The sequence below is a fragment of the Heteronotia binoei genome, chromosome 21, assembly GCF_032191835.1.
Source record: "Heteronotia binoei isolate CCM8104 ecotype False Entrance Well chromosome 21, APGP_CSIRO_Hbin_v1, whole genome shotgun sequence".
Classification (NCBI taxonomy): Eukaryota; Metazoa; Chordata; class Lepidosauria; order Squamata; family Gekkonidae; genus Heteronotia; species Heteronotia binoei.
Genome location: NC_083243.1, coordinates 73,267,700 through 73,294,660, shown reverse-complemented (window position 1 = coordinate 73,294,660; position 26,961 = coordinate 73,267,700). Strand labels below are relative to the sequence as shown.

The 26,961-nt window shown below is 44.8% G+C and overlaps 1 protein-coding gene across 2 annotated transcripts in view; it reads left to right on the top strand.

The window, feature by feature from the left end:
- The window catches only part of RASGRP1 (RAS guanyl releasing protein 1), a 102,745-nt gene extending 81,741 nt beyond the window's left edge, over window positions 1–21,004 (top strand). For both annotated transcript variants that reach the window (XM_060261292.1, XM_060261293.1), the window contains 4 exons: window positions 1,745–1,781; window positions 4,228–4,374; window positions 15,079–15,449; window positions 19,600–21,004. In XM_060261292.1, coding sequence (XP_060117275.1) covers window positions 1,745–1,781; window positions 4,228–4,374; window positions 15,079–15,449; window positions 19,600–19,731 — 687 coding nt within the window. In that variant the 3' untranslated portion in view covers window positions 19,732–21,004. The remainder of the gene's footprint in view (window positions 1–1,744; window positions 1,782–4,227; window positions 4,375–15,078; window positions 15,450–19,599) is intronic.
- The last annotated feature ends 5,957 nt before the right edge of the window (window positions 21,005–26,961 follow it).

Sequence of the window (26,961 nt, the reverse complement as noted above, 5' to 3'; positions counted from 1 at the left end):
TACATCCACAAGTTCTTTTAGTACCATTGGATGCAGTTCATTCGACCCTGAGGATTTAATTTCATTAAAGAAACTAGGTGTTTATGTGCTACCCCTATGCTGATCCAAGGCTGCAATTCCCTTCCCTTATCATGTGTTCTGTATTTGCTATGTTGAACACCTTTTCCCTTACAAGAAAAGACAGGAAAAGTAGGAATTGAGCAGTTCTGCCCTCTCTTTATCACCTGTTACAATTTCACTTTTTCCATCCCCACAAAGTACTAAGTTTATCTAACTGTTTTGCTTTTCTATCCATGTATTTTGAGCCTTCTGTATAAAGGAGAAACTTGGAGTCTAATAAAGCCTATCTGTTATTAAGTGTTTTAGCCTTCTGATAACTGCAGGTTGTTTTGGGTTTGTGTTGCTGGGGGGTACAAAATAAATCCCCTGACACCCTGGTCTCTCTTTAAAGCTGCTTCAGAGAGCCACAGCACATATATTTTCAGGTTTGGATCAATGCAATAGATGCATAGTTTCTGTTTCTGAAGAAGGATCAAAACTGTGGAAAAGTCTTAGGAAAGTGGTCTCATATTCTCTCTTCTGGATATTTTGGACTCCTTTAACAATTATTGGATCTTGAAGGGTTCAACAGCAGAATACTGTGGAGGCATTTAGCCCAGAGGAACATTTTCTGAATTATTTCCTGAGGATACGAGAACCTGGATTTTGTTAAAGGACTAGTAGAACCTAGATTTTGTTAAAGGACTAGTCACTGCGTTCAAGGCAAAGGCTGTATTGTATAATGGTGTGCTTTAATTGTTGTTTGTATAAAAGTTATTAGGATATACACATTTTGAGTGTGAGAGTTAAATAATTTCCAGTGAGTTATTGCTATTCCTGTTTTAATTTTAAGGCTTGCTACAATCAATTGGAGAACCTGTGGGGCAGTAAACACTTCATGTATTGTATTAATATGAAAGTAGCATAACAAGTAAATACAAGTTGTCAGAACGGATACCCTTCAGATTTCAGTGCGTCCTTCAAATCCTATGGTATATTGCTGTAATCTATGGTTGCTGTGCCAACTTTAGCTTGCAAGAAGCAAGGTCCTTGAGGACTCCTCAGCCTGACAAGAAGTGCCATCATCTCCTCCTAAGAGGTGCCATTGCCTCTACAGGCCTGTTTTAATGACACTTGCAAATCAAAACAGGTTCTCTGAATTTATCAGTTTTTAAAATAGTCTTAGTTCGCCAAAATCTGCCAAATTTGCCGGTAATTTTCTAGGACAAAGAAGTATCAGGTTGAGACTAGATTATAATCATGACCTAGATCTTGTTAGTTTTGAAGATGATATTGTGCGTGGCTGTTATTTCTTATCTTCCTCATAGATCTTCTTGTTTTGAGAATTCATCTGTCCAGTAAGAAAAATTCTGCTTTTTGACAAGGAGTAAAGGAAAACAGCAAGTTTTAGAACATACGATAGGTGGTTATCCAGTTCAGATGACTTTGGTGAATTGGAGTATGGGCTGTGGGGCAGTAAACACTTCATGTATTGTATTAATATGAAAGTAGCATAACAAGTAAATACAAGTTGTCAGAACGGATACCCTTCAGATTTCAGTATGAAAGTATGACTAGGACTTGATGTTGTATGTAGAATTGTATGACTATAGCTTGATGTTGTATGTAGAATTGTAATGTATGACTATAGCTTGATGTTGTATGTAGAATTGTAATATTTCTCTTCCTTCTAATTCAATTTCAGCTTTGGGGAGTTATTAAGCAAGGATATAGATGTAAAGGTAAGTGACATTCTGTTTGATTGATTTAAAACATTTATGTGTTGCCTTTGCCCCAAAATAGGATCCCCAAGGCAGTGAGCATAAAAAGATTTCAATGTTAAAAACATGTAAAATAGATATAAAATAATTGAAGAAAAACTTATAAACCCACATAACACCAAAATCAGGGAGGAGAGCCAGTAGCAATTGTTGTGAGTATGCCAAATAAAACAAAAAAGTCTTCACCTATTCACAGAAGACAACAATAGAAAGAGCCAGATTTATCTTGGGGTCGGGGAATTTCCAAAGTATAGGTGCCAAATAGGAGGCCCTTTCTAGAGTGCCATCTGTCTAGACTGAGATGGAAGAAGCACCTGAAGCAGGGCCTCTGAAGATGACTGGACAGGTAGGTTTTTATAGGAGAAGGAGATTAAGTTATGCTGGCTGCAAGTCATATAGGGCTTTAAAGGTCATTACCACCATCTTGAATTGGGGCCTAGAAGCAAACTGGGAGGCAATGCAGAATGGAATGATGTGGTCTCAATGCCCCACTCCAGTCAGCATTCGGGCTGCAGCATTTTTTGCCAACTGTAGCTTCTGGACAGACTTGAAGGGCAGTCCCATGTAGAGTTCATTTCAGTAATTTAATGCAGTTGTTATCAAGGCATGTACCCTTCTGGCAAGATCTTCCCCCACCCTACCCCAGGAAGAACCACAGATGGCTCACCAGCCAAGGCTTGTACAAAGGACCCCAGGCCACCACTGCTACCTGTATATCCAACAGGAGGCTTGGGTTCAACAGCATCACCAAGCAACAAATTGGCTCCTTTAGGGGGGAGTGTAACCCCATTGAAAAGCTTGGTGGGACAAGGTGGAACCTTGAAGAATCCTATAGGCCAGAGGGGCATAGCAGCAGTCCTTGAGCACCACACTCTGAGGCAGGATCAAAGCCACTGTAGAACCATGCCTCCCAGTCCCAACCTTGATAGGTGTCTAGAAGGATACCATGCTCAATGATATAAGAGGTCATTTAGGGGTCCAGGAGAATTAACAGGGTTTCACTGCAACTGTCTGGCAATATTTTATTTTATTTTATTTTATTTATGTTATATTTATATCCCTCCCATTCTGTACAGACTCATGGCAATGTCATTCCCATAACCAGGCCTGAAACCAGGTGGAATGGATCCAAACAATCCACTTCATTCAGGGATCCCTGAGGTTAGCCTGCTGCCACTTATTCAGTCACCGTGCTCAAGAATTTACTGTTTACTAGACCCAGTGTTCCTGGCGGATTTAAGCAGCCAAGAGGGGCAAGGCTAGTACAAGCAGGTGGTAGATTCCAAGAACCCTGGCCACATCCTCAGAATGAATAAAGTGAAAGGTATCCCACACACTTGAACAAAATAGAACCCCTGGGACCATCCTTTCCTGTCACTGTTAATGTACAGTTCAAGTCAGAACAGATGTGAGAGATTTTGTTTGCAAAGAGCTTAACAACATGATCACAGTGAGCACTGCTTTTTGTGCTGGTCAAGAACATTGTGAAGGCATCATGTCACAGAGTGAGGGCTATTCATTTGTCCACTAAACTATAGTCTTCCCCAGAGAAATTACTACAACTCCTTTGTGGCAGTGCAAGAACAGAGAGGCAGCCATGTATAGTGGTCAGTATCAGCCTATAATCTGGAAAGTCTAAGTTCAGAATCCCCAGTCTGCAGAGGAAATGTGCTGTGTGAACTTGGTCTGGACACACACTCTCAGTCTAATCCTCTTCACTGGCTTGTTATTTCTCATCTAAATAGTTAACATTGCTTTCCTACTAGAAAGGCTGGCTCATGAGGGCATGAGTACAGTGAAAAAGAAGAGGGGAACCCAGCTGCACCCATAACAGCCCAACAAAACACACTGTCTCTCTCCCCCCCCCCCAGAAGACTTAGGGTTGGAACTGACAGAAGATTTCTGCAGGTGGAATGATGGCACAGTTCTCCCCATCCACAGCAGACCTCTGACTTTAGCCTTTATGCTGTTGCTGGGGGTCCCTTTAGGGGAGGATTTTGAGCTGCATCAGAAGGGGGATAAAGAACTTGTGCTCCATTTATTTACCATTATTAACTGGATAGTAGAATATATATGGCTGTAATCCTGAAAACTTTCCTTTAATATTCACTTCAACGTGTTCAGCACTTGCTGTAATCTCAGTATAGAACTGGATTCTGAGTATCTTGCTGGATAACTTGGTACTTATTTTGGAGGTACCTGGAAACATGATATATGAATATTATCTTTTTTTTACTTTATATTAGCACAATAAGTTATTCAGCAAAAAGGATAGTAGAGAGTGTTGGTTACAATTTAGTTACATACGAAGATTCTATAATATGCTTCATAAGATGGGAAATCAGAGAATAGATCCATTGGTTTCTGACATCAAGTCAATGAACCCCTCCTCTGTTTTTATTTGCAGATTGTGGAATGAACTGTCATAAGCAATGCAAAGATCTGGTTGTATTTGAATGTAAGCGAAGATCCAAAACCATGATGGTGGATAACAGTCCTGCATCAGCCCTTGCATCGAGCCTCTGTCCCCTTGGGCTAAAGGAGCATATCCATGGTAAGAAAGTTTCAGATCTTCTTCGTGGTCTCTGTGCTTCACACTCATGGGATAGAGCACCTGCGCCGATCCCCAAATCGGTACCTAAAAAGCCCAGGATTTTTTCACGCTCGGCACCAACGGGCATGCGCAGGCGTCCCAGTGCGCATGCTCACCGGCACCAGTGCATGGATCCTGCCAGTTCCTTTCTGACCGCTGCGCTGAGAGGATCTCCTTTCATGTCCCCGGTCGGTAAAGTAATCTTGGATTGCTTTTTTGCCTTTGTATATAGCCCGTTTGTTATTTTCCTTAGTGTAGTTAGTTAGTTAGTTGTTAGATAGTGTTGTTTAAAAAAAGAAGAGAGAGAGAGAGTTTGTTGGACTTGCCCTTCAGGGCTCCTTTTTTCCCCCTCAGAAACTTTCCTGGGCGGGGTATTTTCCTGGACGTCTATGGAAAGATATTGGGGGTTTTTTAAGAAGAAGAAGAAGATATTGGATTTATATCCCGCTCTCCACTCCGAAGAGTCTCAGAGCGGCTCACAATCTCCTTTACCTTCCTCCCCCACAACAGACACCCTGTGAGGTGGGTGGGGCTGGAGAGGGCTCTCACAGCAGCTGCCCAACAATCTCTGCCAGAGCTCTGGCTGACCCAAGGCCATGCTAGCAGGTGCAAGTGGAGGAGTGGGGAATCAAACCTGGTTCTCCCAGATAAGAGTCCGCACATTTAACCACTACACCAAACTGGCTCTTAAGAAGTGCCGTTCCTGTGGGAAGAAGATTGCCCCCCCCCGACGGCCATTCCCTCTGTCTCCTCTGTCTGGGCGAGGGACATCGAGTCGATTCCTGCGCTCACTGTCTGAGTTTCTCAAAACAAACTCGCAAGAATCGAGCGGCGAGGCTTTCGGCGGTTTTGGTCAAGTTGGCACTTTGTCCTCTAAAGATGGCATCGGGCCTGTCGGTACCAATGGGTGAGGCCGCTGCCTCAACGGTCACATCGGCTGAGACTTTGCCGATCAGGACCGAGATGCCGGCCGAGCGCAGGCGTTCCATGAAATGGCCTTCTGAAGGGTCAGTGGACAGCCTGGCTAAGAGGCATCGGGATGATTCGGGGACCCAATCATCCGCGCCGAAGAAAGTGAAATCAAAAGATAAGCGGAAGAAGAAACCATCCCGCACCTCTTCACCTTCACATGACGCTTCGCAATCAACAGTGCCACCGAGGAAGATCTTGGCATCCCCGCGTCGTAGCCCTTCGGTGTCGAGAGGCAGTGCTTCGCAGCTGTGCCTATTGGCATCGGAGCACGAGATCGACCTGACTCAGCACTTCCACTCTTCAGGGTCCAGACGTCGCAGTGAGAGCAACTCGGTCTCGGAGGTAGAGGTGTCGGCACCAATGGAGCCTTCGGCACCGATGGATCAGGCGAAAGGCTGGAGAGAGCTGGAGCCGACTTCAGTAGTTCGTCGCTTCCCACCACTTACATCATGGGAGCAGTGCCAATGGCCTCTTTACCCTTATCCTTACTCACCATACCAATGGTACCCTCCTCGCGAGTTCGAGGCATCCCACATGTCCAGGCTGTCTCAGCATTCTGGATGGCGGCCTTCGGCATCAATCGCTGTCCCGCCTGACAGACACGGCGTGGTGGGGGAGGAAGTCCAACCTCGGTCATCGGGGTCGATCCGGTCGCCCATCAGAGAGTCTACTCTGGTGCTCTCAGAACAATCTCTACACAGAGAGTCTTCATTGTCGGACTCTGAGGTCGGTACCAACGATCCGGACCGGGCTTTGGAACCTTCCCCAGCGTCTCATACGGCTGAAAATCTTCCCATCTCACTGTTGGAGGATCTGAAGTCGTACGGGGACCTGGTGAAGAGGATGGCACTCTCCCTCTCGCTTCCTGTGTCACAGCCGCAACCCGTTGTAGACGATAATGTGTTTGACATCATGCAACGGGATACATCTACAGCGGTTGCCCTGCTGGTGATGAAGGTTTTCCTACAGGCAGTGAAGGAGCCCTGGGTGAAGCCTGCTTCTACGCCAGTGTCATCGAGGAGGTTGGACCATATGTACCATGTCCAAGAGTCCGGGGCTGAGTTCCTCTTCACACACCCGAAGCCAAATTCGGTGGTTGTTTCCTCCTCATCCAAGGCCTGCAAGACGCACTCCTCTCCACCAGACAAGGAGGGGAAGAAATTGGATAATGTAGGGAGGAAGTTCTATTTGGCTGGGACTCTGGGAGTAAAGGTATCTAACTATGCCGCATGCATGGCTAGATACCAATAAAGGTATCTAACTATGCCGCATGCATGGCTAGATACCAATACTCAGTATGGGAACAACTGACCCCCCTTGTCAAGCAATGTGAATCTTTCTTTTAATAATATAATGCTAATAGTATGATGCTAACTGAATGTATCTGTAAAGCTCCATGAATGTTACTAACCATGAACTAAGCTAGGCACATCAAAGCAGGGAATAGCCAGAGTGTAGTTCGCGCCTCTTTTGCCTCTTTCGCTTTCACTAACAAATGCAGGAATTTACTCTTTGAAGATAAGTGCGTCCAGGGACAGGTTCTCAGGCCTGGTCCCAGGAAAAGAAACCACAGGGGAGATAAGAAGTTGCCGTGTGAAGATTCACACGTGAATACAGCATTGTTTAGAGAATGTAGCTTTGTTTAGGAAACCTTTGATGTGCCGCCTTTAAGTATGCCTTCCACTGCTACTATGTATCAGTTCCAATACCTAACTCAATAGAAGAATCTTGGATTATCAATAAATCATACTTTGTTTCAAATCAAGGACTGATTTCTTTGAGATCTAATTGCTTGACACCCCTTCTGTCTTCCCTGAGTGAGGAGAAGAGGTCGGCTGCAAAGAAGTTGCAGAAGGAAGGCTTTGCTGTAGCCAAACAACAACTGGCCACAGCAAAGCACATGGTCGACATCTCAGCAAGGACCATCACTTCTGCCATCTGCCTCCACTGCCACTCCTGGCTCAGATCTATGGCTCTCCAGCATGATACCAGGGCCTTCATCGAGGATCTGCCCTTCAAGGGCGAAGGCCTCTTCAGCTCCACCACCAACAATGTGCTCCAGGAAATGGACAAAAGTATAAAAACTTCCAGGAACCTGGACGTACTGGCATCTTCCAGAGCTGCGAAACAGAAACAGTGGCACAAGCCCTGGGCAAAGAAGCCGTACCAAAAGTTCTCCCTGGAACAGCAGTGGAGACCTCGCTCTGCTCAACTTGAGAGTAGGTCCCCATACAGGGGGAACAACAGAAACCGTTATGCTTCACAGCCCACCAGCAAGTCCAAGGGCACTCGCCCTCAAAAGCAGGGCCTTTGACTTTCTGGCAGCACGCGTCACCGTCCCCTCTTCCACTTTGTCTATCCGCCTTCGCCCATTCCTGTCAGCCTGGGAGTCCATCACTACAGACAGTTGGGCGCTTTCCATCGTAGTGGAAGGCTACAAAATAGACTTTACTCAGATTCCGAACCAATCCGTGGTAATTACCACTCCCCCGTCCCCACCTCTGCTGGCGGAGGTAAGCAACCTCTTACAGAAACAAGCCATAGAGAAGGTCCCGAAGGACGCCAGGATGGGAGGCTTCTACTCTCGTTACTTCCTGGTTCCCAAGCGGGATGGGGGTCTAAGACCAATCATGGATCTTCGGAATCTGAACAAATTTATTTTGTACCAGAAGTTCAGAATGTCCACTCTGCAAACAATTCTATTATTATTTATGGTTTTATCTGTTTTATCTGTTTAAATCGTCATTCCTTTACATGTTTAAATATTGTTAATTTTATGTGGGATCTATTGTTGGAAGCCGCCCTGAGCCACTCGTGGGAAGGGCGGGATATAAATTCTAAATAAAATAAATAAATAAATAAATAAATAAATAAATTCTGCCCCTCATCAACCAAGGAGATTGGATGGCAACGCTGGACCTCAAGGATGCATACTTCCACGTCAGCATTCATCCTGCGTTCAGACGTTTCCTTCGGTTTGCAGTAGGTTCTCAGCACTTCCAGTTCAAGGCTCTGCCGTTCGGTCTGTCCACTGCACCTCAGGTGTTCACGAAGATGATGAGGGTTGTGGCTGCCCATCTCCAGCTTCAAGGGATAGTCGTCTTTCCATACATCGACGACTTGCTCCTTGTGGCGGAGTCGAAAGAGGGTTTGTCATCTCACATTGCCATCACTCTTCGTCTTCTCAACACCTTGGGTCTGCAGGTCAATTTGGAGAAATCACACCTTACTCCATCGAGGACAGTTCAGTTCATAGGGGCTTTGCTGGATACGAACCTTCATCGCGCGTTTCTGCCTCAGCAGAGAGCGATGGACATTATCAACCTTGTCGAACTTCTACAGAGTCAAAAGTGGGACACGGCGCAGCAGCTGCAGCGGATGCTGGGGCTGAGGGTAGCGACAACAAGCATGCTGCTCTTTGCGAAGCTGAGGATGAGAGGCCTACAGCTTTGGTTTCTCCGTCAGTTTCGTCTATTACGGGACTCACCTCGAAAGAGGTTTGTAATTCCACCTGTGACGCTTCGAACACTGCAATGGTGGAAGTCAAAGGACAACATTTGTCAGGGAGCTCCCTTCCATCTACCTGCACCAACTGTGACTATCACAACAGATGCGTCTTTATGGGGTTGGGGGGCTCATATGGACGATCTGTGTGGGGGGGGCCCTTGGCCTTTGAAATTGACTCACTGCCACATAAATTACTTGGAACTGCTGGCATTACTTGCCACTGCCCTGTGTTACATCAACAGGCAGGGAAGGACAGTCTCGCGACGGCTTTGTGCACTGGGGCTGGATCTGTGGTCGGAGTGCTTGGATCACGACATCTTTGTGAAGGCAGCACACCTCCCAGGGATCCTCAACCTGCAAGCAGATTCCCTCAGCAGGGGTGCGGCTTCCCCGTACGAGTGTGAGTTGCGGTGGCGCTTCCTTCAACCTGTGTTTCAGCTCTCGGGGTATCCTCAGGTGGATGTCTTTGCCACAGCTGAAAACCGGAAGTGTCCTCTGTTTTGCTCCAGAGGGGGCTCACGTCCAGAGTCATTGGGAGACGGTCTGCTGTTCTAGTCGGTTCCTTTATCTGTTTCCACCTCTGCCACTACGGACAAGGGTGGTCAACAAGATAGCAAGAGAGAGACCATGCTGTATCCTGGTGACTCCCTGGTGGCCTCACCAGAACTGGTTCCCAATCCTGCTCCAACTGGCCAGGGGGGTCTTCTACAAGTTTCTAGCGGAGCCAGACCTTCTGTCAGCTCAGGACGGTCATGTACTCCATCACAATGTGCTCCACCTGAAGCTGACAGCGTGGTTCATCGACCCTGTGGGTTCTCTAGCAGAGTCCAACATGTTTTCTTGAACAGCAGAAAACTTTTTACCCGCGCTTCCTATGATAGGAAGTGGCAGAGGTTTCTGCAGTTCTTAGTTGATCCCTCAGTCTCCCCCCAAAGGGTGGGGTTGTCGGTGATTTTTGAATTTTTGTTATCTCTGGTGGATGCTGGCCTTGTTTTTTCTTCCATCAAGGTTTATTTGGCAGCAATTTCTGCGTTCCATGAACCAGTTGAGGGGCACTGTTTTTGCACACCCTCATTCTAAAAGGTATTTGAAGGGTTTGCTTAGGCTTCATCCCCCATCGAGATCGCCCCCACAGTTGTGGGATTTGACTTTAGTGTTGGACAGGCTGACTCGACGTCCTTTTGAGCCGATGGTCACATGTTTGTTACAGCTTCTGTCTTGGAAGACTGCTTTTTTGGTAACCATCACATCCGCACACCGTGCAGGGGAGCTCACGGCTATGCGTTGTGACTACCCATATCTTGTTTTTCAGGAGGCTGGAGTGTCGCTAGCTCCTGATATTTCTTTTCTCCCCAAGGTGGTTTCTCAGTTCCACCTCAACTTAGAAGTTTGGTTGCCCACTTTTCATCATACCCCTTCCTCGGATGAGGAACGTAGGTTGCATGCTCTAGATGTGAAGCGTGCTTTATTGTTTTATTTAAGTCGCTCCAAGAGTTTTCGTAAGGACCAGCAGCTTTTTGTTTCTTATGCTGCTCCTAAGTTAGGTTCCAGGATCTCGTCTCAGCGGCTTTCGAAATGGCTCACTGAGACTATTAAACTGTGTTATTTGTTGGCTAAGAAGCCGTTACCTGGGCCTATTCGCAGACACTCTACAAGAGCGATGGCGACGTCAGTGGCATTCCTGAAAGGCGTGTCCCTGATGGATGTTTGCAAGGCTGCCACCTGGTCCTCTCCGCATGCATTTATGAAGCACTACGTGCTGGACGTGCATGCTCAACAGAGGACTCGTCTGGGAGCTGCGGTGCTGCAAGCAGTTTCTTCTGGTTGACCATCTTCTCGCCTCCAGGTATGTCTTGCTTGCTAATCTCCCATGAGTGTGAAGCACAGAGACCACAAAGAAGATAGACAGGTTGCTTACCTGTAACTGTAGGTCTTCAAGTGGTCATCTGTGCATTCACACTACCCGCCCTCCTTCCCCACTGCTGACGGTCTCCCTCCAGTAGGGGCTTCCAGCGGTCAGGAAGGAACTGGCGGGATCCTTGCGCTGGCGCTGGCAAGCATGCGCACTGGGACGCCTACACATGCCCATTGGTGCCAAGTGCGAAAAAATTTCCGGGCTTTTTAGGTACCGATTCGGGGATCGGCGCGGGCGCTTTATCCCATGAGTGTGAATGCACAGATGACCATTTGAAGATCTACAGTTACAAGTAAGCAACCTGTCTTTAATGAAATGTTCAGGCATAATTGTTACTTAGGATCCAATCTAGTGCTGAATCTAACACTATCATCTCTCAGGCCCACACGTTCCCCAGAGAGTACTACGCTCAGGTTCACAAAACCTGTTGGTAGTCCCCGGGCCAAAGGAGGCCCGTCTAAAATCCACCAGGGATCGGGCCTTCTCAATAACGGCACCTTATTGGTGGAACCAGCTGCCGGAAGAGGTGCGGGCCCTGCGGGATCTAGGGCAATTCCGCAGGGCCTGTAAGACAGCCCTCTTCCGGCAGGCCTATAACATTAACTGACAATGAAAATATCTTGGATGGAACAAAATGCATCTATAGACCGCCGGTTTTATTCTATCTTGTTTTTATTAATTTATGGTTTAATTGTATTTTAATTGTATTTTTAAATGTTTTAAACTGAAGTGTTTGAATTATTATGCTGTAAGCCGCCCTGAGACACTTAGGTGAGAAGGGCGGGGTATAAATCCTAATATAAATAAATAAATAAATAAATATTGGGTTTATTTCCTTATTTTTTAAGTGTGTGTTTATTATAATGGGCTAGGGTGCCATCAATATGCGGATGACACCCAGCTCTATCTGTTGATGGGTGGCTGATCTGGCTGCACATCAAACAACTTGGACCTGGCACTACAAGCCGTGACATCCTGGCTCAGGTTGAGTCAACTGAAGTTAAATCCAATGAGGACGGAGGTTCTCTATCTGAGTTGCGGTGGCCCGAGAAAGGAGATTCCCTTGCTGACTTTCAACAGGGTGCCACTAATACTGGCCCCTAAGGTCAGGAGCCTGAGAATGCTCCTGGGGCCCTTGTTGACTATGGAGGCCCAGGTAGGAGCCACTGCAATCTGCCTTTTTCCATCTGCGATGGGTACAGCAGCTGGCCCCTTTCATGGAGCACTGCAACTTAGCAATGGCAATCCATGCTACAGTCACCTTGAGGATAGAATACTGTAATGCCCTCTACATGGGGCTACCTTTGACGCTGACTCAGAAACTGCAGCTAGTGCAGAATGCTGCGGTGCGGTTGTTAATGGGGCTCCCTCGATGGGAGCACATTCAGCCTGTGCTAAAAGAGCTACACTGCCTGCCTATTGTGTATCAAATCCATTTCAAAGTGTTGGCACTGACCTTTAAGGCCCTATATTGCTGAGGACCTGTCTATCTAAGGGACCGCCTTTCCCCATATATACCCCAGAGAGCACTGCATTCAGGAGGTCAAATCTGTTATCCATCCCTGGACCAAGGGAGACCAGACTAAATTCTACATGGGCTAGGGCCTTCTTAGTGGCAGCACCGATGTTATAGAATGCTCTTCCAGAGGACACGAGAGCCCTGCGGGATCTCTTCCAATTCTGCAGGGCCTGCAAAACTGAACTCCTTCGGCAGGCCTATAACAACTAATATGGGGGGAGGCTGCCACTGCTATGCCGCTGAACAATATTACCTGTAAGACTGCTAATAGAGTAACAAAGGAACAGAGAACTGAGATGTTGATAAACCAACTATGTTATAAAATCTTCTTGTAGCACCAATATTTAGTTTTTAAATTGCTTATATATGTTTTTATTCTTTTATAATTGTAATTTAAATCATTTTATCATGACTGTTAGCCGTCCAGAGTCTGCTTGTGGAGTGGGGGGCATATAAATCTAAAGTAAGTAAATAAATAAATAAAAATAGCTGAAAACCTGAAAAGTAATCATCTTCGTTTGTTCCTCTTTTGTAACTCTCATTTTCTCCTGAGTCAATATGCACTTATTCTCAATACCAGTAGTAGCCTAAAGAGCCAGTGTGGTGTAGTGGTTAAGAGAGACAGACTCTAATCTGGAGAACTCGGTTTGATTCCCCATTCCTCCTCACAAAGCCTGCTGGGTGACAATGGAATAGTCATAGTTCTCTTAAACTCTCAGCCCCATTGACCTTACAAGGTGCCTGTTGTGGAGAGAGGAAGAGAAGATGATTGCAAGTCACTTTGAGACTCCTTGGGGCAAAGAAATGTGGGATATAAAAACTTATTCTTCTTCTGAAGAGAGCCCCACCACTAATGACTAGATTTGAAACATATTAAGATACAGGATTACTGTAATATTACACCAAGGTACAGGGACATGCAGAACTTCTTTCATTAAATTATCTGTATTGTGGGTCACAATTCCAAAAACACCTCAACATCATTTTCAGGGAGCTCTCCAATGTAACTTTTTTGTTGTTTATTGTACCATTTATTGTTTATTGTACCATTTGAAGGTTAAAAGTTAAAAAAATCAAGTAGTATACAATTTAATGGTGGGGTTTTTTTAAAACCCAAAGCTTTCTTGAAATAAGAAAAATCCACTCATTATATTTGATAACAATCTGTATTTCAGATTCCATCTGTCAGTGTATCTTGTTCATGCATCCCACCAGTCTTGAAATTTCTGCCAAATCCATCTCTTTGACTCTTTAAAGACCAACTGTCAAGGATTTGGGAACCTGGTTAACATCTAGTTTGGCCTTTAGTTGATATTTTAAGGCCCAGTAATAGAAATCCATTTTATAGCTCTACTAATTCCTGCCAGTTTGACCCAAAATCAAAGTGATTGCTGCTACCTAATAATTTCTGAATCTTCATACAGGCTAATACCCATTATATTTAATGACAGGTGTGGCTTAGCTTTTTATATTCTGTGATTATGTACTTGAACTGCCTTATGTACTGTCTTTAAGTTCCCCATTTGTATACTTGAATGGCAAGATATAAATCTTCTGAAGAAACAAAATAAATTATCAGTTATATTAACAACAGTGGTGTATAGTAGGCCACTATTATTATATATCCCAGTTGAAAATATATAAATTCCAAATAATTCCCTCACACCCAAAGCATTCTTGCAGCTTACATCTCATTAGAAGCCCTAAAAAATAAAATGGCTTTTAGTGCTTCCTAAATGTTTAGAGAGACCACACACAATGTACCTCCTCAGGAAACTCATTTCATATGGAGGGAAGGTAGAAAAAGCACAGGCTTTGATCAATGCCAGTGGGTTACCATAAGTGGGGGAACACCTAGTAAGTTGCAACTCATGTATCATAGTTGACTGTATTAGTTTAGTCATTCGTCAGCTTCTTACAAAGTTTTGGCTACTATATAGGGATGAGCATGAAACAGCTCATGAACCAAAATTTGGGCCAAACTTGAGCTGCTTTGAAGCTTGGGACTTGATGTTCAGAGAAAACTCCTTCCCTGAACATTTACCAGACTTTTGGCCAGTTTGATCTGGCTGTTTGGGGCCAACCATTTAAACCTAACAGCTGAGCGGTGTGGGACCCACCAGTCAGCTGTTGTGTTTAAATGACTGGCAGCCATTTGACCCTTCAGTTTTGCTTCACCCCTTTCAATGGAGGTTTTGCTTCTAGCCACTTCACCCCCTTCAGAATACGTTTTGCTCTCTTCTGCTTTGAAGAGGGGGAGCAAAACCCTTCCCAGGAAATCCCCACCCCTTTCCTTCCAGCCAAGGTGAACCATGGCCAGGAGAAAGGGGGAAAGGAAGTCCTTTCCCAGTGAATCCTCCTCCCCCTTTCTCCTGGCCCTGGTGAGCCGCAGCTGGGAGAAAGGTGGAAGGGAAGTTCCTTCCAGGGTGGTCCCCACCTCCTTTCTCCCGGCTGTGGCTTGCCTTGGTTGGGGCCCATTTGACTAAGTTCAATTTGGGGTTCGGTTTGTGGACTGCCCCCTAACCCTGAACTTTTGAGGTTCATTCCCATCCTTACTACAGCCTATAAAGAGACAACATGGGAAAGAAAGCTAATGAAAATTAATGTATATAGTTCCAACAGTAAATAATTTCATCAACTTTGGTCACTGAGCTGTAACTTCTACTAGAATGTGTAATTTAATTTAATCGCTGGACTGCTTTCACCTTCCATAATTGCCATTAACTTCATATCTTTTGTTTTTTTCCCACAGGACTAGAGGAGGGAGGATTTCCCTTTCCTAATGGAGAAGTAGTTGAACACAATGAAGAGAGCAAGGACAGAACAATTATGCTCATGGGTGTGTCAGCTCAAAAGATCTCAGTAAGATTAAAGCCAGCTGTGGTACACAAAGGCACGCAGACTGACCCAGTTCCAGCTTATGGTGATGGGACCAACAGACAACAGAAGGAGCCAGCAGTGCCATCTGAAAATACTTTTCTCCAGCCTACTCCTGTGTCTCCATGCCCAAGCCCAGTTCTTAGCCGTAAAAAGGCTTATGTAAAATGGGAAAACAAGGATGGCAGTCACAAAACAAAGGAAGAGCAATTTATTCTTAAACCTTCATATCAGGAGCTAGAGCAGGTAAACTGAAACAATGACTGTGGATGGTAATTCATTACACATCATACCTTTTTGGTGTCTCTAGGAGTTCCCTGGCTGGCTCCAATGTAGAGTGTGAAAAACGTGAAAGAAATTCCTTAGATTTGTAAGAAAGAGACAAAGCCCAGTTTGGATTGAAGTAGTTCTTTTTAACATAGTGAATAGGGATGTGCAAAAAAAAAAAAAAAATCAGTAGTACATGGATTCGAAAATATACCGGTGGGGGGGGGGGGGGAATACGGAATCCCATATATTTCTGAATTCCATAGTCGGAACAGCCACATATACGGTAGATGCGCGGCTATTTCCGAATATATGGCCCCATTATACCCTATGGGCCATTGAAATCAATGGCAAATAGGGTATATTTGAAACCGCCTGGAGGGGAGGGAGTTTGAGGGAGAGCCCCCAAATTTGCAGGGGCCCTGCAGGGGACTCTCCCCTACAAACCCCCAAGTCCCCAAAAGATTGGGCCAGGGGGTCCAATTCCTGGGGCACCCAAAGCCAAAACTAACTTCACACCAGAGAATCTCTATAGCACCCAAATGCACTATATACATCTATCTACTCTATGGACCCTGCCACACAAAACACAATCTGCTCAATGTCTGCTCTGCAGACCTGGCTGCAGCAAACCCAGATGCCAGCTCTCCAGCCCTGCCCCAAAGAATACGAGAGCTGGCCAAGCACAACAAGCCTGCTGGCTCTGGGTCTCTCACCCAGGTGCCAGCTTCTCCCCCCGCCCCCCAAAACCAGAACCAGGAAAAGGGACAACAGGAGAAGGCCAAGAAACTCAACTGTTAAAAAAGTGGCCTTTTAAACAATGAAAATTAGGCCAAACAGCCCCCTCCCCCCCCCCCCTGAACCAGAACCAGAAGAGAAAAGGAACAACAGCAGCACAACACAGCAGCAACAAATCAAACACAGAATACTTTTAAAACAGTAAAAAAACTTTACCAACACTTCCCCCCCCCCCCAAAAAAAACCCCTTCACCCTAACCCCAAGAAATCCAAGCCACCCAAATCAGGAAAAGTAAAAGGACACTGCACTTTTAAAAGTCCTCTCACTATAGTAAGATATGGGCAAATTGGCAAAAAAATTCCCCACCCCAGGCTCCCTCCCCCAGCAGAACCCCCTAACCCCAAATAAGCTACCTACCACCAAAATCTGGATAAGTAAAGGGACTCCAGGCAGACTCCTTAAAAAGGTTCTCTGGCCTTCAGAGAGCAGTTTCAAAAAAATAGCACTGCTCTGTGATTGGCCAGACAACAGTGCTTACTTGGATACCCAAGTAAGCAAAAGATTAAAAGAACAACAATGTTGCTGATAGCTGGGGGATCAGCTACACAACAGCCCTGCAAAGCATGCATTTGCAATGCATTTTGCAAATGCATGCTTTGGATTGGCTGCTGGGGCTCCTCTTCCCCCTCCCCCCTCCCTGATCCCAGGGAGGCTATGGGAGAGGTGGGAAAAGGCTACCAAAGGCAAGCAGCTCCCCTGAGGCTGCAGAAGCCCCTTTCCCGCCTTTTCCAAGGATTTTCGTATACTTCCGAATATCTATATGGAAGTATACGGGGAGCCATACTCCGTTCCCGCATAATGGGCCCCAATTGGATTCGGCTGTATGCGATTCCATATACAGCCGAATCAGGGGTAATTCGGCAGTTGATTCGGTTCGGCCGAACCAAATGCACACCCCTAATGTACCGATAGTGAACATTACCTTTGAATATAATACAACAGAACCAAACATATTTTCTTTGCTTATGTGAGCTTTCAATTCAGCCTACATCTAAAACTCATATGCTGAAACTCTTTTTGCATTTATATGAAACTCTGATGTTACAGCAGCTGATAAAAGACAAATAGGGTAAGAATGAATAATAATAATACATAGTACTTATATCTCCCATCCACTGTTCAAAGCACCTCAGTTAAATTGTCTTGCTGTTAGCTTTACAACAGCCCAGTAAGGTAAGCTAGTATTAACTACTTGTTGCAGATGGGGGGGAGGCTGAAGGAGAGGGTTATCTAAAGTTTGTTTAGTGCGTCAATGACAGGTGCAAGATTTGATCTGGAGACATCCTGGGTGACAGCTTGTCTGTGTGCAAGCAAGGTACCCAGTCCCAGTTGATGCCCCCATTTACCATGACGAGACAACCAGTGAAGGCCCAACGTGGCCAAGCTTCAAGGTGCAGAGTAGGGGTGTGCACTCGCTATAAGCTGAGTTGGAACCTCCCCCTCCCTGATAAACAGTGTTTCCTCTAAGCTGAGGCAGCGTGAGGTAGCTCACAGTTTTTTAGCCTCTGGCTCACACATTTTTGTCTTAGCTTAGGAAAAATGGCCCCAGAGCAAACTAATTTATGCAGTAGCTCACAACTTTCATGCCAGTAGCTCATGAAGTAGAATTTGTGCTCACAAAACTCCACAGCTTAGAAAGGAGTATTGCTGATAAATATCTTATCAGTGTTTATCAGGTATTTTCTCAGCCAGTTACTGAGAGGGCTGGTGATTTGGCTATCCAAAAATGACTGCCTTGAAAAATCCTGAAAATATTCAGGATTTTTCAGGGCTGTTGGATGGCTCATGTTCGCCACTTGGAAAAGGTGTTTAAAAGGGTTTTCTGAGCCAGCAGCAACAGAGTTAGGGATGAGAAGGCACCTCCTCATCCACTTGCACTCTCTAGTCACTCACTACTTGCTACTTCTTCCCCCCGCCCCAACAGAAGCATAGGCTGTGGAGGCTCTCCCAGCCTCTCACCCATTTCCTCCCACACACACCAGCTGCGCCAGGGCCCCAGTGATCTGTCAATTGGAAGCAGGAGCCCTGGGAGCCATGGCAGTTGGGTGGGTGACTGCAGTAAGGCTCTCTTCAGAAAGACAGTGAACTTGCTGCTTTGAGATTCACTCGTAGGCAGCTCAACTTGCAAAAGACATTTAAATGGACCACATTCCTTTAAATGCCTTTCCTCTTTCCACTGGAAATAATGGAGAATGGAGGCACCTTCTTTTGGGGCTCATATAATTGGGCCCCTAGTGCAGGGCCCAGCCCAGCCAAGGTGGACACCTAGGCATGGAGCTTTGTCCAGGACTCGGAGAGAAGGAAGGATCCCAGCTGGAGGGAGATGGAGGAAACCTTCAAGGGCTGACTGGATCATGCAGTATGGTGTGGAACATGTAATAAGGCTGTGAGAGCCTATTTAAACACTCTGGACCTCAGGCTAGAGTGGAGGTGTTGTGGCTACTTCTGCCTCAGAGCCAACACAGAGGGGACAAGCAGGGAGCACCCTGACAGGAGGTCAAAAACCCTCTCCCCTCTATATTTGAGGCCTCAGGGACCTAAGGCCCTTAGCCCACTTCCAGCCAGGAGCCTGGAGGAGGCTTCAGCATGAAGCTCTGTTCCTCCCTTCTCTTCTCCAGTACCCCACTTGTCCACATGAAGCCACATTTCTATGACTGCCCTTCCAGAGGCAACACAGGCCAAGGCTCTCACACACTCATTCTGTTTGCCACAACACTATGCTGGCTTTTTAACAAAAACTGAATAAACAAGTCTGCAAAGTGGGATTTAAGGAAAGCAGTCATAGGCTAATTAGTCTAGGAACCAAAATATAATATAAGCATATTATATAAGCATTTTAGTTGATGGACAGATCAGCCATAAGTCCTGGACCACCAATACATTGCTGACACATGCAAAGAGCCGGCATAGTTATAGGTGTCTTATGGACATAGGAGATTTTTGTGTAGAGATATTCAGCTTTACTACCTTCTTTCCTACTGAACTGTAGGTGCACTAGATGAGCTGAAGATTAGAATAGAGTACAGACATTTCCTATAGTCAGATAGAAAATATCCATCTTTGCACATGAAACATATCTTTTCTGGCCCATTAGGTATTTTCTTTTGAGATGCAGCAATGATAATTGATCTCATCTCAGGTGGACGGTTCTTGTCTCTTTCAATCCATTTGCTATTCAAGTTGTTGTGATTTAGGAACTAGTTAAGTGCAGAGACTTGGAGAATAAGATGCCAGTCAAGAAAAGTGCTCCTACTAAGTAGGGATGAAAACACTGAAACTTAATCATATACTGTTCCAATGACACCCATTTGGTTTTGTTTTGTTTTTTAGGAAAGAAACATTTTAACAGCAGACAATGAGGCTTTGAAGTTGAAGCTTAAACAGGCACATAAGAAAATAGAACTGCTCAGCCTTCAGAGAAACCACCTACTGGAAAGCAGGGAACATGGAGACTGCTTGTAGCCAACGAGTCAGGAGCCCTCCTATTGAAAGGGGCCTTTGTATGTTATAAAGGCTGATTCACTGGAGCATATGCAAAGTGGCAAGAGGATTTTAAACAGAGATATTCCTGCTGAAAAATCTTGTTCTGATTATTAATAATCCATAGATGTATGCGTGCTCCATAAAATAGTTGGCATTCAGTCTGGCGGGAACAATATAGTTTAGAATTACTTTAAAGTAGGCACCATTGCTAAAGAAGAGTGCATGAAGTGCTGTCTCCATAAACATCTCCATTTCTAGAAGTGGACATCTGCTGTCATCTTGAGCATGTTTTCTAGCTAAAGGTACAACTGTAGACTGTGTTTTTTAAAAAATACCATTGTGGTGGTTGGAAGCAACTTCTAATAGAGCACAGATCTGAAAACGAGGTAACACTGTACAGTGTGAGGGTAAAATATTGGTTTGCAAAATGATCAGTTCAGAGTCTTCACCATGTTCTTTCTAACAACAGAGCCAGAGGACTAGATCCCACAAAGGTAAGTCCCATTGATTTCAACTGGACAGAGTTGAGCATGTGGCTAACCAGCTCACTGAAATCAGTAGGTCTTTAGTGGCTGATCTGATACTGTGGAAATATAGCATGCTATATGTAGCATGCTGCAAAGCATTGTATATTGATTTTTCTGTATAGTATCTCAGACATGACAGATTTTTCTGTATAGTATCTCAGGCGTGGTTCTCTTCCATTAATTTTTGTGTGACTTGGAAATGTCTAATCCTTGGCTGGATTGTGTCTATAAATCATAAGTGGGAACAAGTGCATTTGTTTCCTTGTGATCTTCCCCATGAATTAGATTTAGAATGTGTTGAGTGCAATCAGTGTTCAAAGCATTTTGTGCATATTATTGTGATCATTATAACAGCCCTATAAGCTAGACCAGTGTTATTAACATCATATGCCAGACTGGAGACTGAATTTGAACAGAATGACTTGCCTAAGGCCACCTGATGAGTTTGTGGCAGAGCTGAAATTTGAACCAGTGACCTGCATTTACAGCCAGTGTGCTATGCTAGCTCCCATATTCAGATTTGGGGCATAGGTCACAACAACATTTTCTGGATGAGCTGTACTTTTGTGCTGCTTTCATTTATTCTGATAGGGATTTTTTTCAGAGATTGGGAATAGATCTTGAATTCATATTCTTCCTTTGACTCCCTTAGTAAGGGAATATTATAGTCATCTAATCACAGAATCACTTCATCAAGACATTCACCATGGGGAAATTGAGTATGCAAACCCTGTCGATGCGCGTAGAGAGACCCAGAGGGTGATGCTTAGCGACGCAAGAATGAAGGCTCTACACAGTAGCTGTAAAACCACTATATACATTTATTTACACCAACTCACTCTCCTGACTGACAATATGCTCCGCTGCACTCCAACTCCACTAACCCACAATCACCACTGTTGCTCTGTACATTTATACATGGGACAGCCAATCAGCAACTTGCTGTGTCATGCTGACTCTGCTTGGCTGATGCAATCCTTCTGGCAGCCAGCCACCAGCTGTCAAGTAGATCATCTACTGCCTCTAGATATACTTTCTGTTTTGCAGCACATGCTATAAGCTGTCTGTTTACACATAATAGTGACAAACCCATGGTGCATTTCTATTTCTTCCCCAGTCATGATCTAGATTGGCAGGTAAAAATCTATAATTACTTAGTTTATTATGCCCCCCAAGCACTTTTCTGCAATGAGTTCAATCAAACGGCAGTTATAAGTTACCTTATTAATGGGCACAAATTTTAGTGACTTGAAAATTGTCTTGCATTATCTGTTTGGCCATTTTTGAAGCTGTTGTAAAAGAATACTTTTCTTCCACTTTCCTAACCTGGAACTGCATAGTAGTAATAGTGCCTGGAGCTCAGAGAACCAATAATGTGCTTCAGGTTGGGCACTTCTGGTTCACAAGTGAAACAGAAATCACATGAAGGTTGAAATGTAAACACACCTCTTTGTATGCTCCTCAACTGTGTGATGCAATGGCAGTTTGAATGTGGGAAATTGTTTTTCAAACCTTGGCTCAGTATATATGTTAAAGCCAGAGACTGCAGTGGTGAATGGACAAGATAGATCTTTCTACAAACCTGAATACCACCCTTGGTTTGTAGAAAAATTTGAAATTTTTTAAAAAATACATTGGGGATTTAAAAAAAACCCCAAATGATAAGCAGAGCACCTCTCGCTTTAAGCAGCAGATTCTCTCAGTGACCACTGCTAGGCAGCCATGGATTCCAGGCTTGGTTCTGTCAGTAAAAGGTGTGGGGGGGGGATCAGGCCTATTTTAGCCTTTGATGAAGTACTGATTGGAACCAAGCCTGATTAGGGTTGTCAGCTGCATGTTGGGAAATTCCTGGAGATTTGGGTGGTGGAACCTGGAGAGGATAGGTTTGAAAGAGTGAGGGCCCCAGAAGGGTATAATGCCATAGACTCCACCTTCCAAAGCAGCAGTTTCCTCCATGTGAAATTGGGTTGCCATCCTCCAGGTCAGGACTGGAGATCACCCAGAATGACAGCTGCTTCCCAGATGACAGAGATTAATTTTTTTTTTTGAAACAAGGGCTACTTTGGAGGGTAGACTCTATGGCATTATACCTGCTGAGGTTGCTTCCATCACAAAACTTTGCCCATCCCTAAATCTCTAGGGATTTCGCAACCTGGAGCTGGCAACCCTAAAGAAGGAAGCAGGAAAAAAAGGAGATACTTTGGAAAGGAAAAGAAGAAATAGTGGTGGAGGGGAAAATGAGATGCCTCCCACAAGTAATTGCAGGTTCCCACTTGTTCTAATCTATTTTACTGAATGGATGTAGCTAAAACACTACCATGTTTTCTTGTAAACCTCTTTGAACTTCTAGCAGAAGTGGCCTAATAATCATTTAAAAACTGAACTGTTCAACAGTGCATTAGTTATTTGTACCTGTGGACAAGTAGCACACTATGCCAAAAGGTAATTTTAAGAGTTGTCCATGAAAATCACCTCAGATGTGCACCATCTGTAGATCTTGATAGACAACATGGCTCCATCTGTGGATACTTAAATCCAGAGGCTGGAGTCATGCAGACATGACAGATCTTTCTTCAATCCTGAAAAAATCCCCAGGTTTGCAGATGAATCCGAAATCTAAAAACAAAACAAAAATCAGTATTTGTACCTCTAAGAAATGAATGCCTGCTCTAGTGACTATTGCTGGGAAACCACAACAATATTGCCAGCCTCCAAGCCTTGTTTTCTGCCAGTAATTGTCAGGAAGAAACGGCAGGACCTTGTCCAGATCTCTTGTCTTTGAGGGAGGACTTGTGGAGCCAGGCTTGACAGCAACCAGTGGCAGACTATTCAAAACCAGTGTGGTATAGTGGTTAGAGTGGTATAGTGGTTAGAGACTAGGATCTGGGAGAAACAAATTTGAATCCCTGCTCTGATGTGAAAGCTTACTTGGTGACTCTGTGCCAGTCACACACTCCCAGCCTAATTTACATCACAGAGTTGTGAGTATAAAATGGAGGACAGGAGAATTATGTAAGCCAGGGGTGTCAAACATGTGGCCCATGACACTGATCCATCCTCCAAGCAGCTGACTCCCTCTTACTTCCTTCTGTGGTGGGGCTGCTGCCCAGCTCCCTCTTCCTGGTTCCTGTTTTGTGCAGGAGAAAACCAAGCCACACCTCCCTTCCATCCGTTGGCTGAGCTTGCCTCTTTTGGGAGGAAGGAAGGGGAAGGGAAAGTGGAAGCCAGTGCTGTGCAGCAGAACAAGAGCAAATCCTGACTCTTCCTATGGCTCATTTAAGAACAGCAATGATTTATTTCAGGTATAAGTTTTCATTCTTCTTCAGAGGGATGGATTCTTCTGCCAAACAGGTCCCAGCATATGTATTGATAATAGTATTAGAACTGACAGAATACACTATGGCATCAGTAGTTTGTGATTTTATGTAGCTTGTGTTATTTATTTGCAGCCTCTTTTTAAACCTCTGCCTTCAAACAAATTCCATAATTTATTTTAGAAGAACAAAATATTGGCTCCTCTATAGTGGTATTTGAACTTTGTGTCCCAGCACATGTATGTTTACTCTGTTTGGAGTAATATGGTGTTAATAAATTGCTTTGTACTTCCATTTGTAAAAGTCCACCTGAATCAACTAGTATGATTATGTATTACAGCTGCTTCTGAACTGGCGCCTATTTCAATTAACTTTGATAGATAATTAACTTGTAACTATATTTTACTGAATGTAAATACTTGTATAATACTTAGTAATGCATGGTTTTCTAAAGCACCTGTGAATAGAGTTGATTATGAGTAATACACTAAAGACATCCAACCAATCTCAGGAGCAGAGAAATTAAACTGACAACTTTGGCCAGTGTGTGTGTCCTCCTTTTTCCTCATGTGCAAACATGCCTGGGGGTCTCAGAGCATTCCCCATGACTGGGGAGAGAGGGATCACCGCTCCACTTCAGACTGGACATGTAGATGTTAGTACGTTACCAGTATACATGGAAGTTCTCAGTATACATGGAAGTTCACTTCTGCCTTCAGATGTCAGTGACTATTTCTATTTCTACCTGCGTACTTATTTTTAGAGGGATATATGGTGTGCCACTGTTGCCAGGTCAGCCTTTTATCATGTTCAAGTGGTTAGGCAACTAGTTCCCTGTCTTACCTCCCAGGATATAGCTACAGTGCTCCATGCAACAGTCACTTCCAGGCTGGATTACTGTAATCTGACAGCTGGCTGTTGATGCGCCAGTGTTTAGTGAGGGTGGTCTTTAGTGACGCAAAGAATGAAGGCTTGCACACAGCAGTGGTAAAACTACTATATACAATTTATTTACACCTCCACTCTCCAAACGGACAGAATGCTCCGCTGCAACACCACCATACATAACCCACACACAGTAAAGTGTCTCTGTACATTTATACAATTTATCTCCCCAAGTGACCAGTCAGCTTGCTGCTGAGTCATGCTGACATTGTCCTGGCTGATGCAATCTGGCAAGCAGCCACCTCCTGTCACCTAGATGATCTACCTGACAGATCAGTTACTTTCACTCTCCCAGCATGTGCTTAGAAACTGTCATTGTCTTCCACAATACTGACATTGAGACCGTCATTTTATGATCTTTTGACTCACCACTTCGGGGACTTAGGGATAAGGGGATTGCTTTACAGTGGTTTTCCTCCTTTCGCCATGGTTGGAGACAGAGGGTGGCACTAGGGAAGAGGATATCTCAGCGGTACCCACTGGAATGTGATGTGCCACAGGGGGCAATCCTCTCTTTGATGCTATTTAACATCTACATGTGCCCCCTCACCCAGTTGGTCCAGGGGTTTGGGCTGGATTGCCATCAGTATGCTGATGACACCCAGCTTTATTTGTTAATGCATGGCAGCTGGACTCCACCCCAGATGTTTTGGACAGGGCATTGGGGGCTATGGCTGGATGACTACAGCAGAGCCAGCTGAAGTCAAATCCAACAAAGAGAGAGGTCCTGTATCCAGCTCCCAATGCTTGATATGGTATCATTGACAATAGCTCTGAGGGTGTGGAGCCTCGGGGTGATCCTGGATGCCTTGATTTCATGGAGGCCCAAGTCACCAGAGTTGCCAGGTCAGCTTACCTCCAACTGGTGAGGCAAGTAGGTCCCATCTCACATCCCAGGACTTAGGTACAGTGATCCATGCAATGGTCACTTCTATGTTGGAATACTGTAACTTGCTCTGCGTAGGGCTGCTCATGAACGTGATCCGGAAACTGTAGCTAGTTCAGAATGTGGTGTCATGCTTGCAGATGCAATGGGCATGCATTCAGCCAGTGCTACACCAACTGCACTGGCTGCCTATTGAGTACCAGATCCTATTCAATATTATGGTGATGGATCTTTAAAGTCCTATGTGTCCAGGGACCAGCATACCTACGGGACTGTTTCTCCCCATATGTGCCCTGGAGAGCCTGGTGCTGATGATCAACATCTTCTGGTAGTTCCCGGCCCAAAAGATGGCTCCTTAGCTTCAACCAGGGCCAGGGCTTTTTCTGGTCTGGCCGCAGCCTGGTGGAATGTGCTCCCAACTGAGATCAGGGCCCTGCAGGACTTGTAACAGGGCCTATAAAAGCCTTTGGCTGAAATGGCAGATGTCCAACCATGTTGTTAATGTTGATGAAGATATTGGACTTATACCCTGCCCTTCACTCTTCACTCTTAATTTCAGGCTGTGATCGCACACATTAAGTAATGCACTTTCCAATTGGATTTTAGTGTGTAAACTGGCAAAATCCAGTTGGAAAGTGGATTGAAAGTACATTAGTATGTGTGATTGCAGTCTCAGAGCAGCTTACAATCTCCTTTACCTTTCTCCCCCGCCCCTGCAACAGGCACCCTATGAGGTGGGTGGGACTGAGAGAGCTCTCGTGGGAGCTGCCCTTTCAAAAACAGCTCTGCAAGAGCTATGGCTGACCCAAGGCCATTCCAGCAGCTGCAAGTGGAAGAGTGGAGAATCAAACCTGGTTCTCCCAGATAAGAGTCTGTGCAATTAACCACTACATCAAACTGGCTCTCTTGGCCTCCCCTGACCACAGCACTAGCCTTAGTGCCAGGACTAACATCTTGCAGGAGGCATTCTGGACTACCTGAATGCTGTTTGTTAAGGTACCTTGTTTTGTACTGTTTTAGATGATACGATTTTAACAATTTATGTTTTATATGTTGTGACTGCCCTGAGCCCACTCGTGGGATAGGGCAGAATATACATCCAATAAAGTAAATAAAAATAAAATATGTGAATGGAACTACTGTGGTAACTAGTTTGGAAAAATGGGCTGATGGCTAGTACTAGAAACAGAACTAGGTTACTGAATCAGCTGTCTGTACTACTATTTGCTGTATTGTGGAATTTCCCTGTTAGAGGGGAATTCTAGAATTTGATTACACAGACAATCTGGGAATTTATGAAAGGTTGCTTTAGATTGGCACTACAACGCTTCACAGCATTTTCAGTGTTTTGAGGCCTCTGTACATGCCTGGAACTTTGGAAAAGGCAGACAAATGGAGATTAACTAATGCGTGAACCAGCCATAAAGGATTTTTGAGTTTAACCCTTTTCAGATATTGCAATCATATGTACCAGGAACCTACCAAATGTGTGCCCATGCCGTTGGCATATAACATGCATGTTATTAGGGCTGTTGTC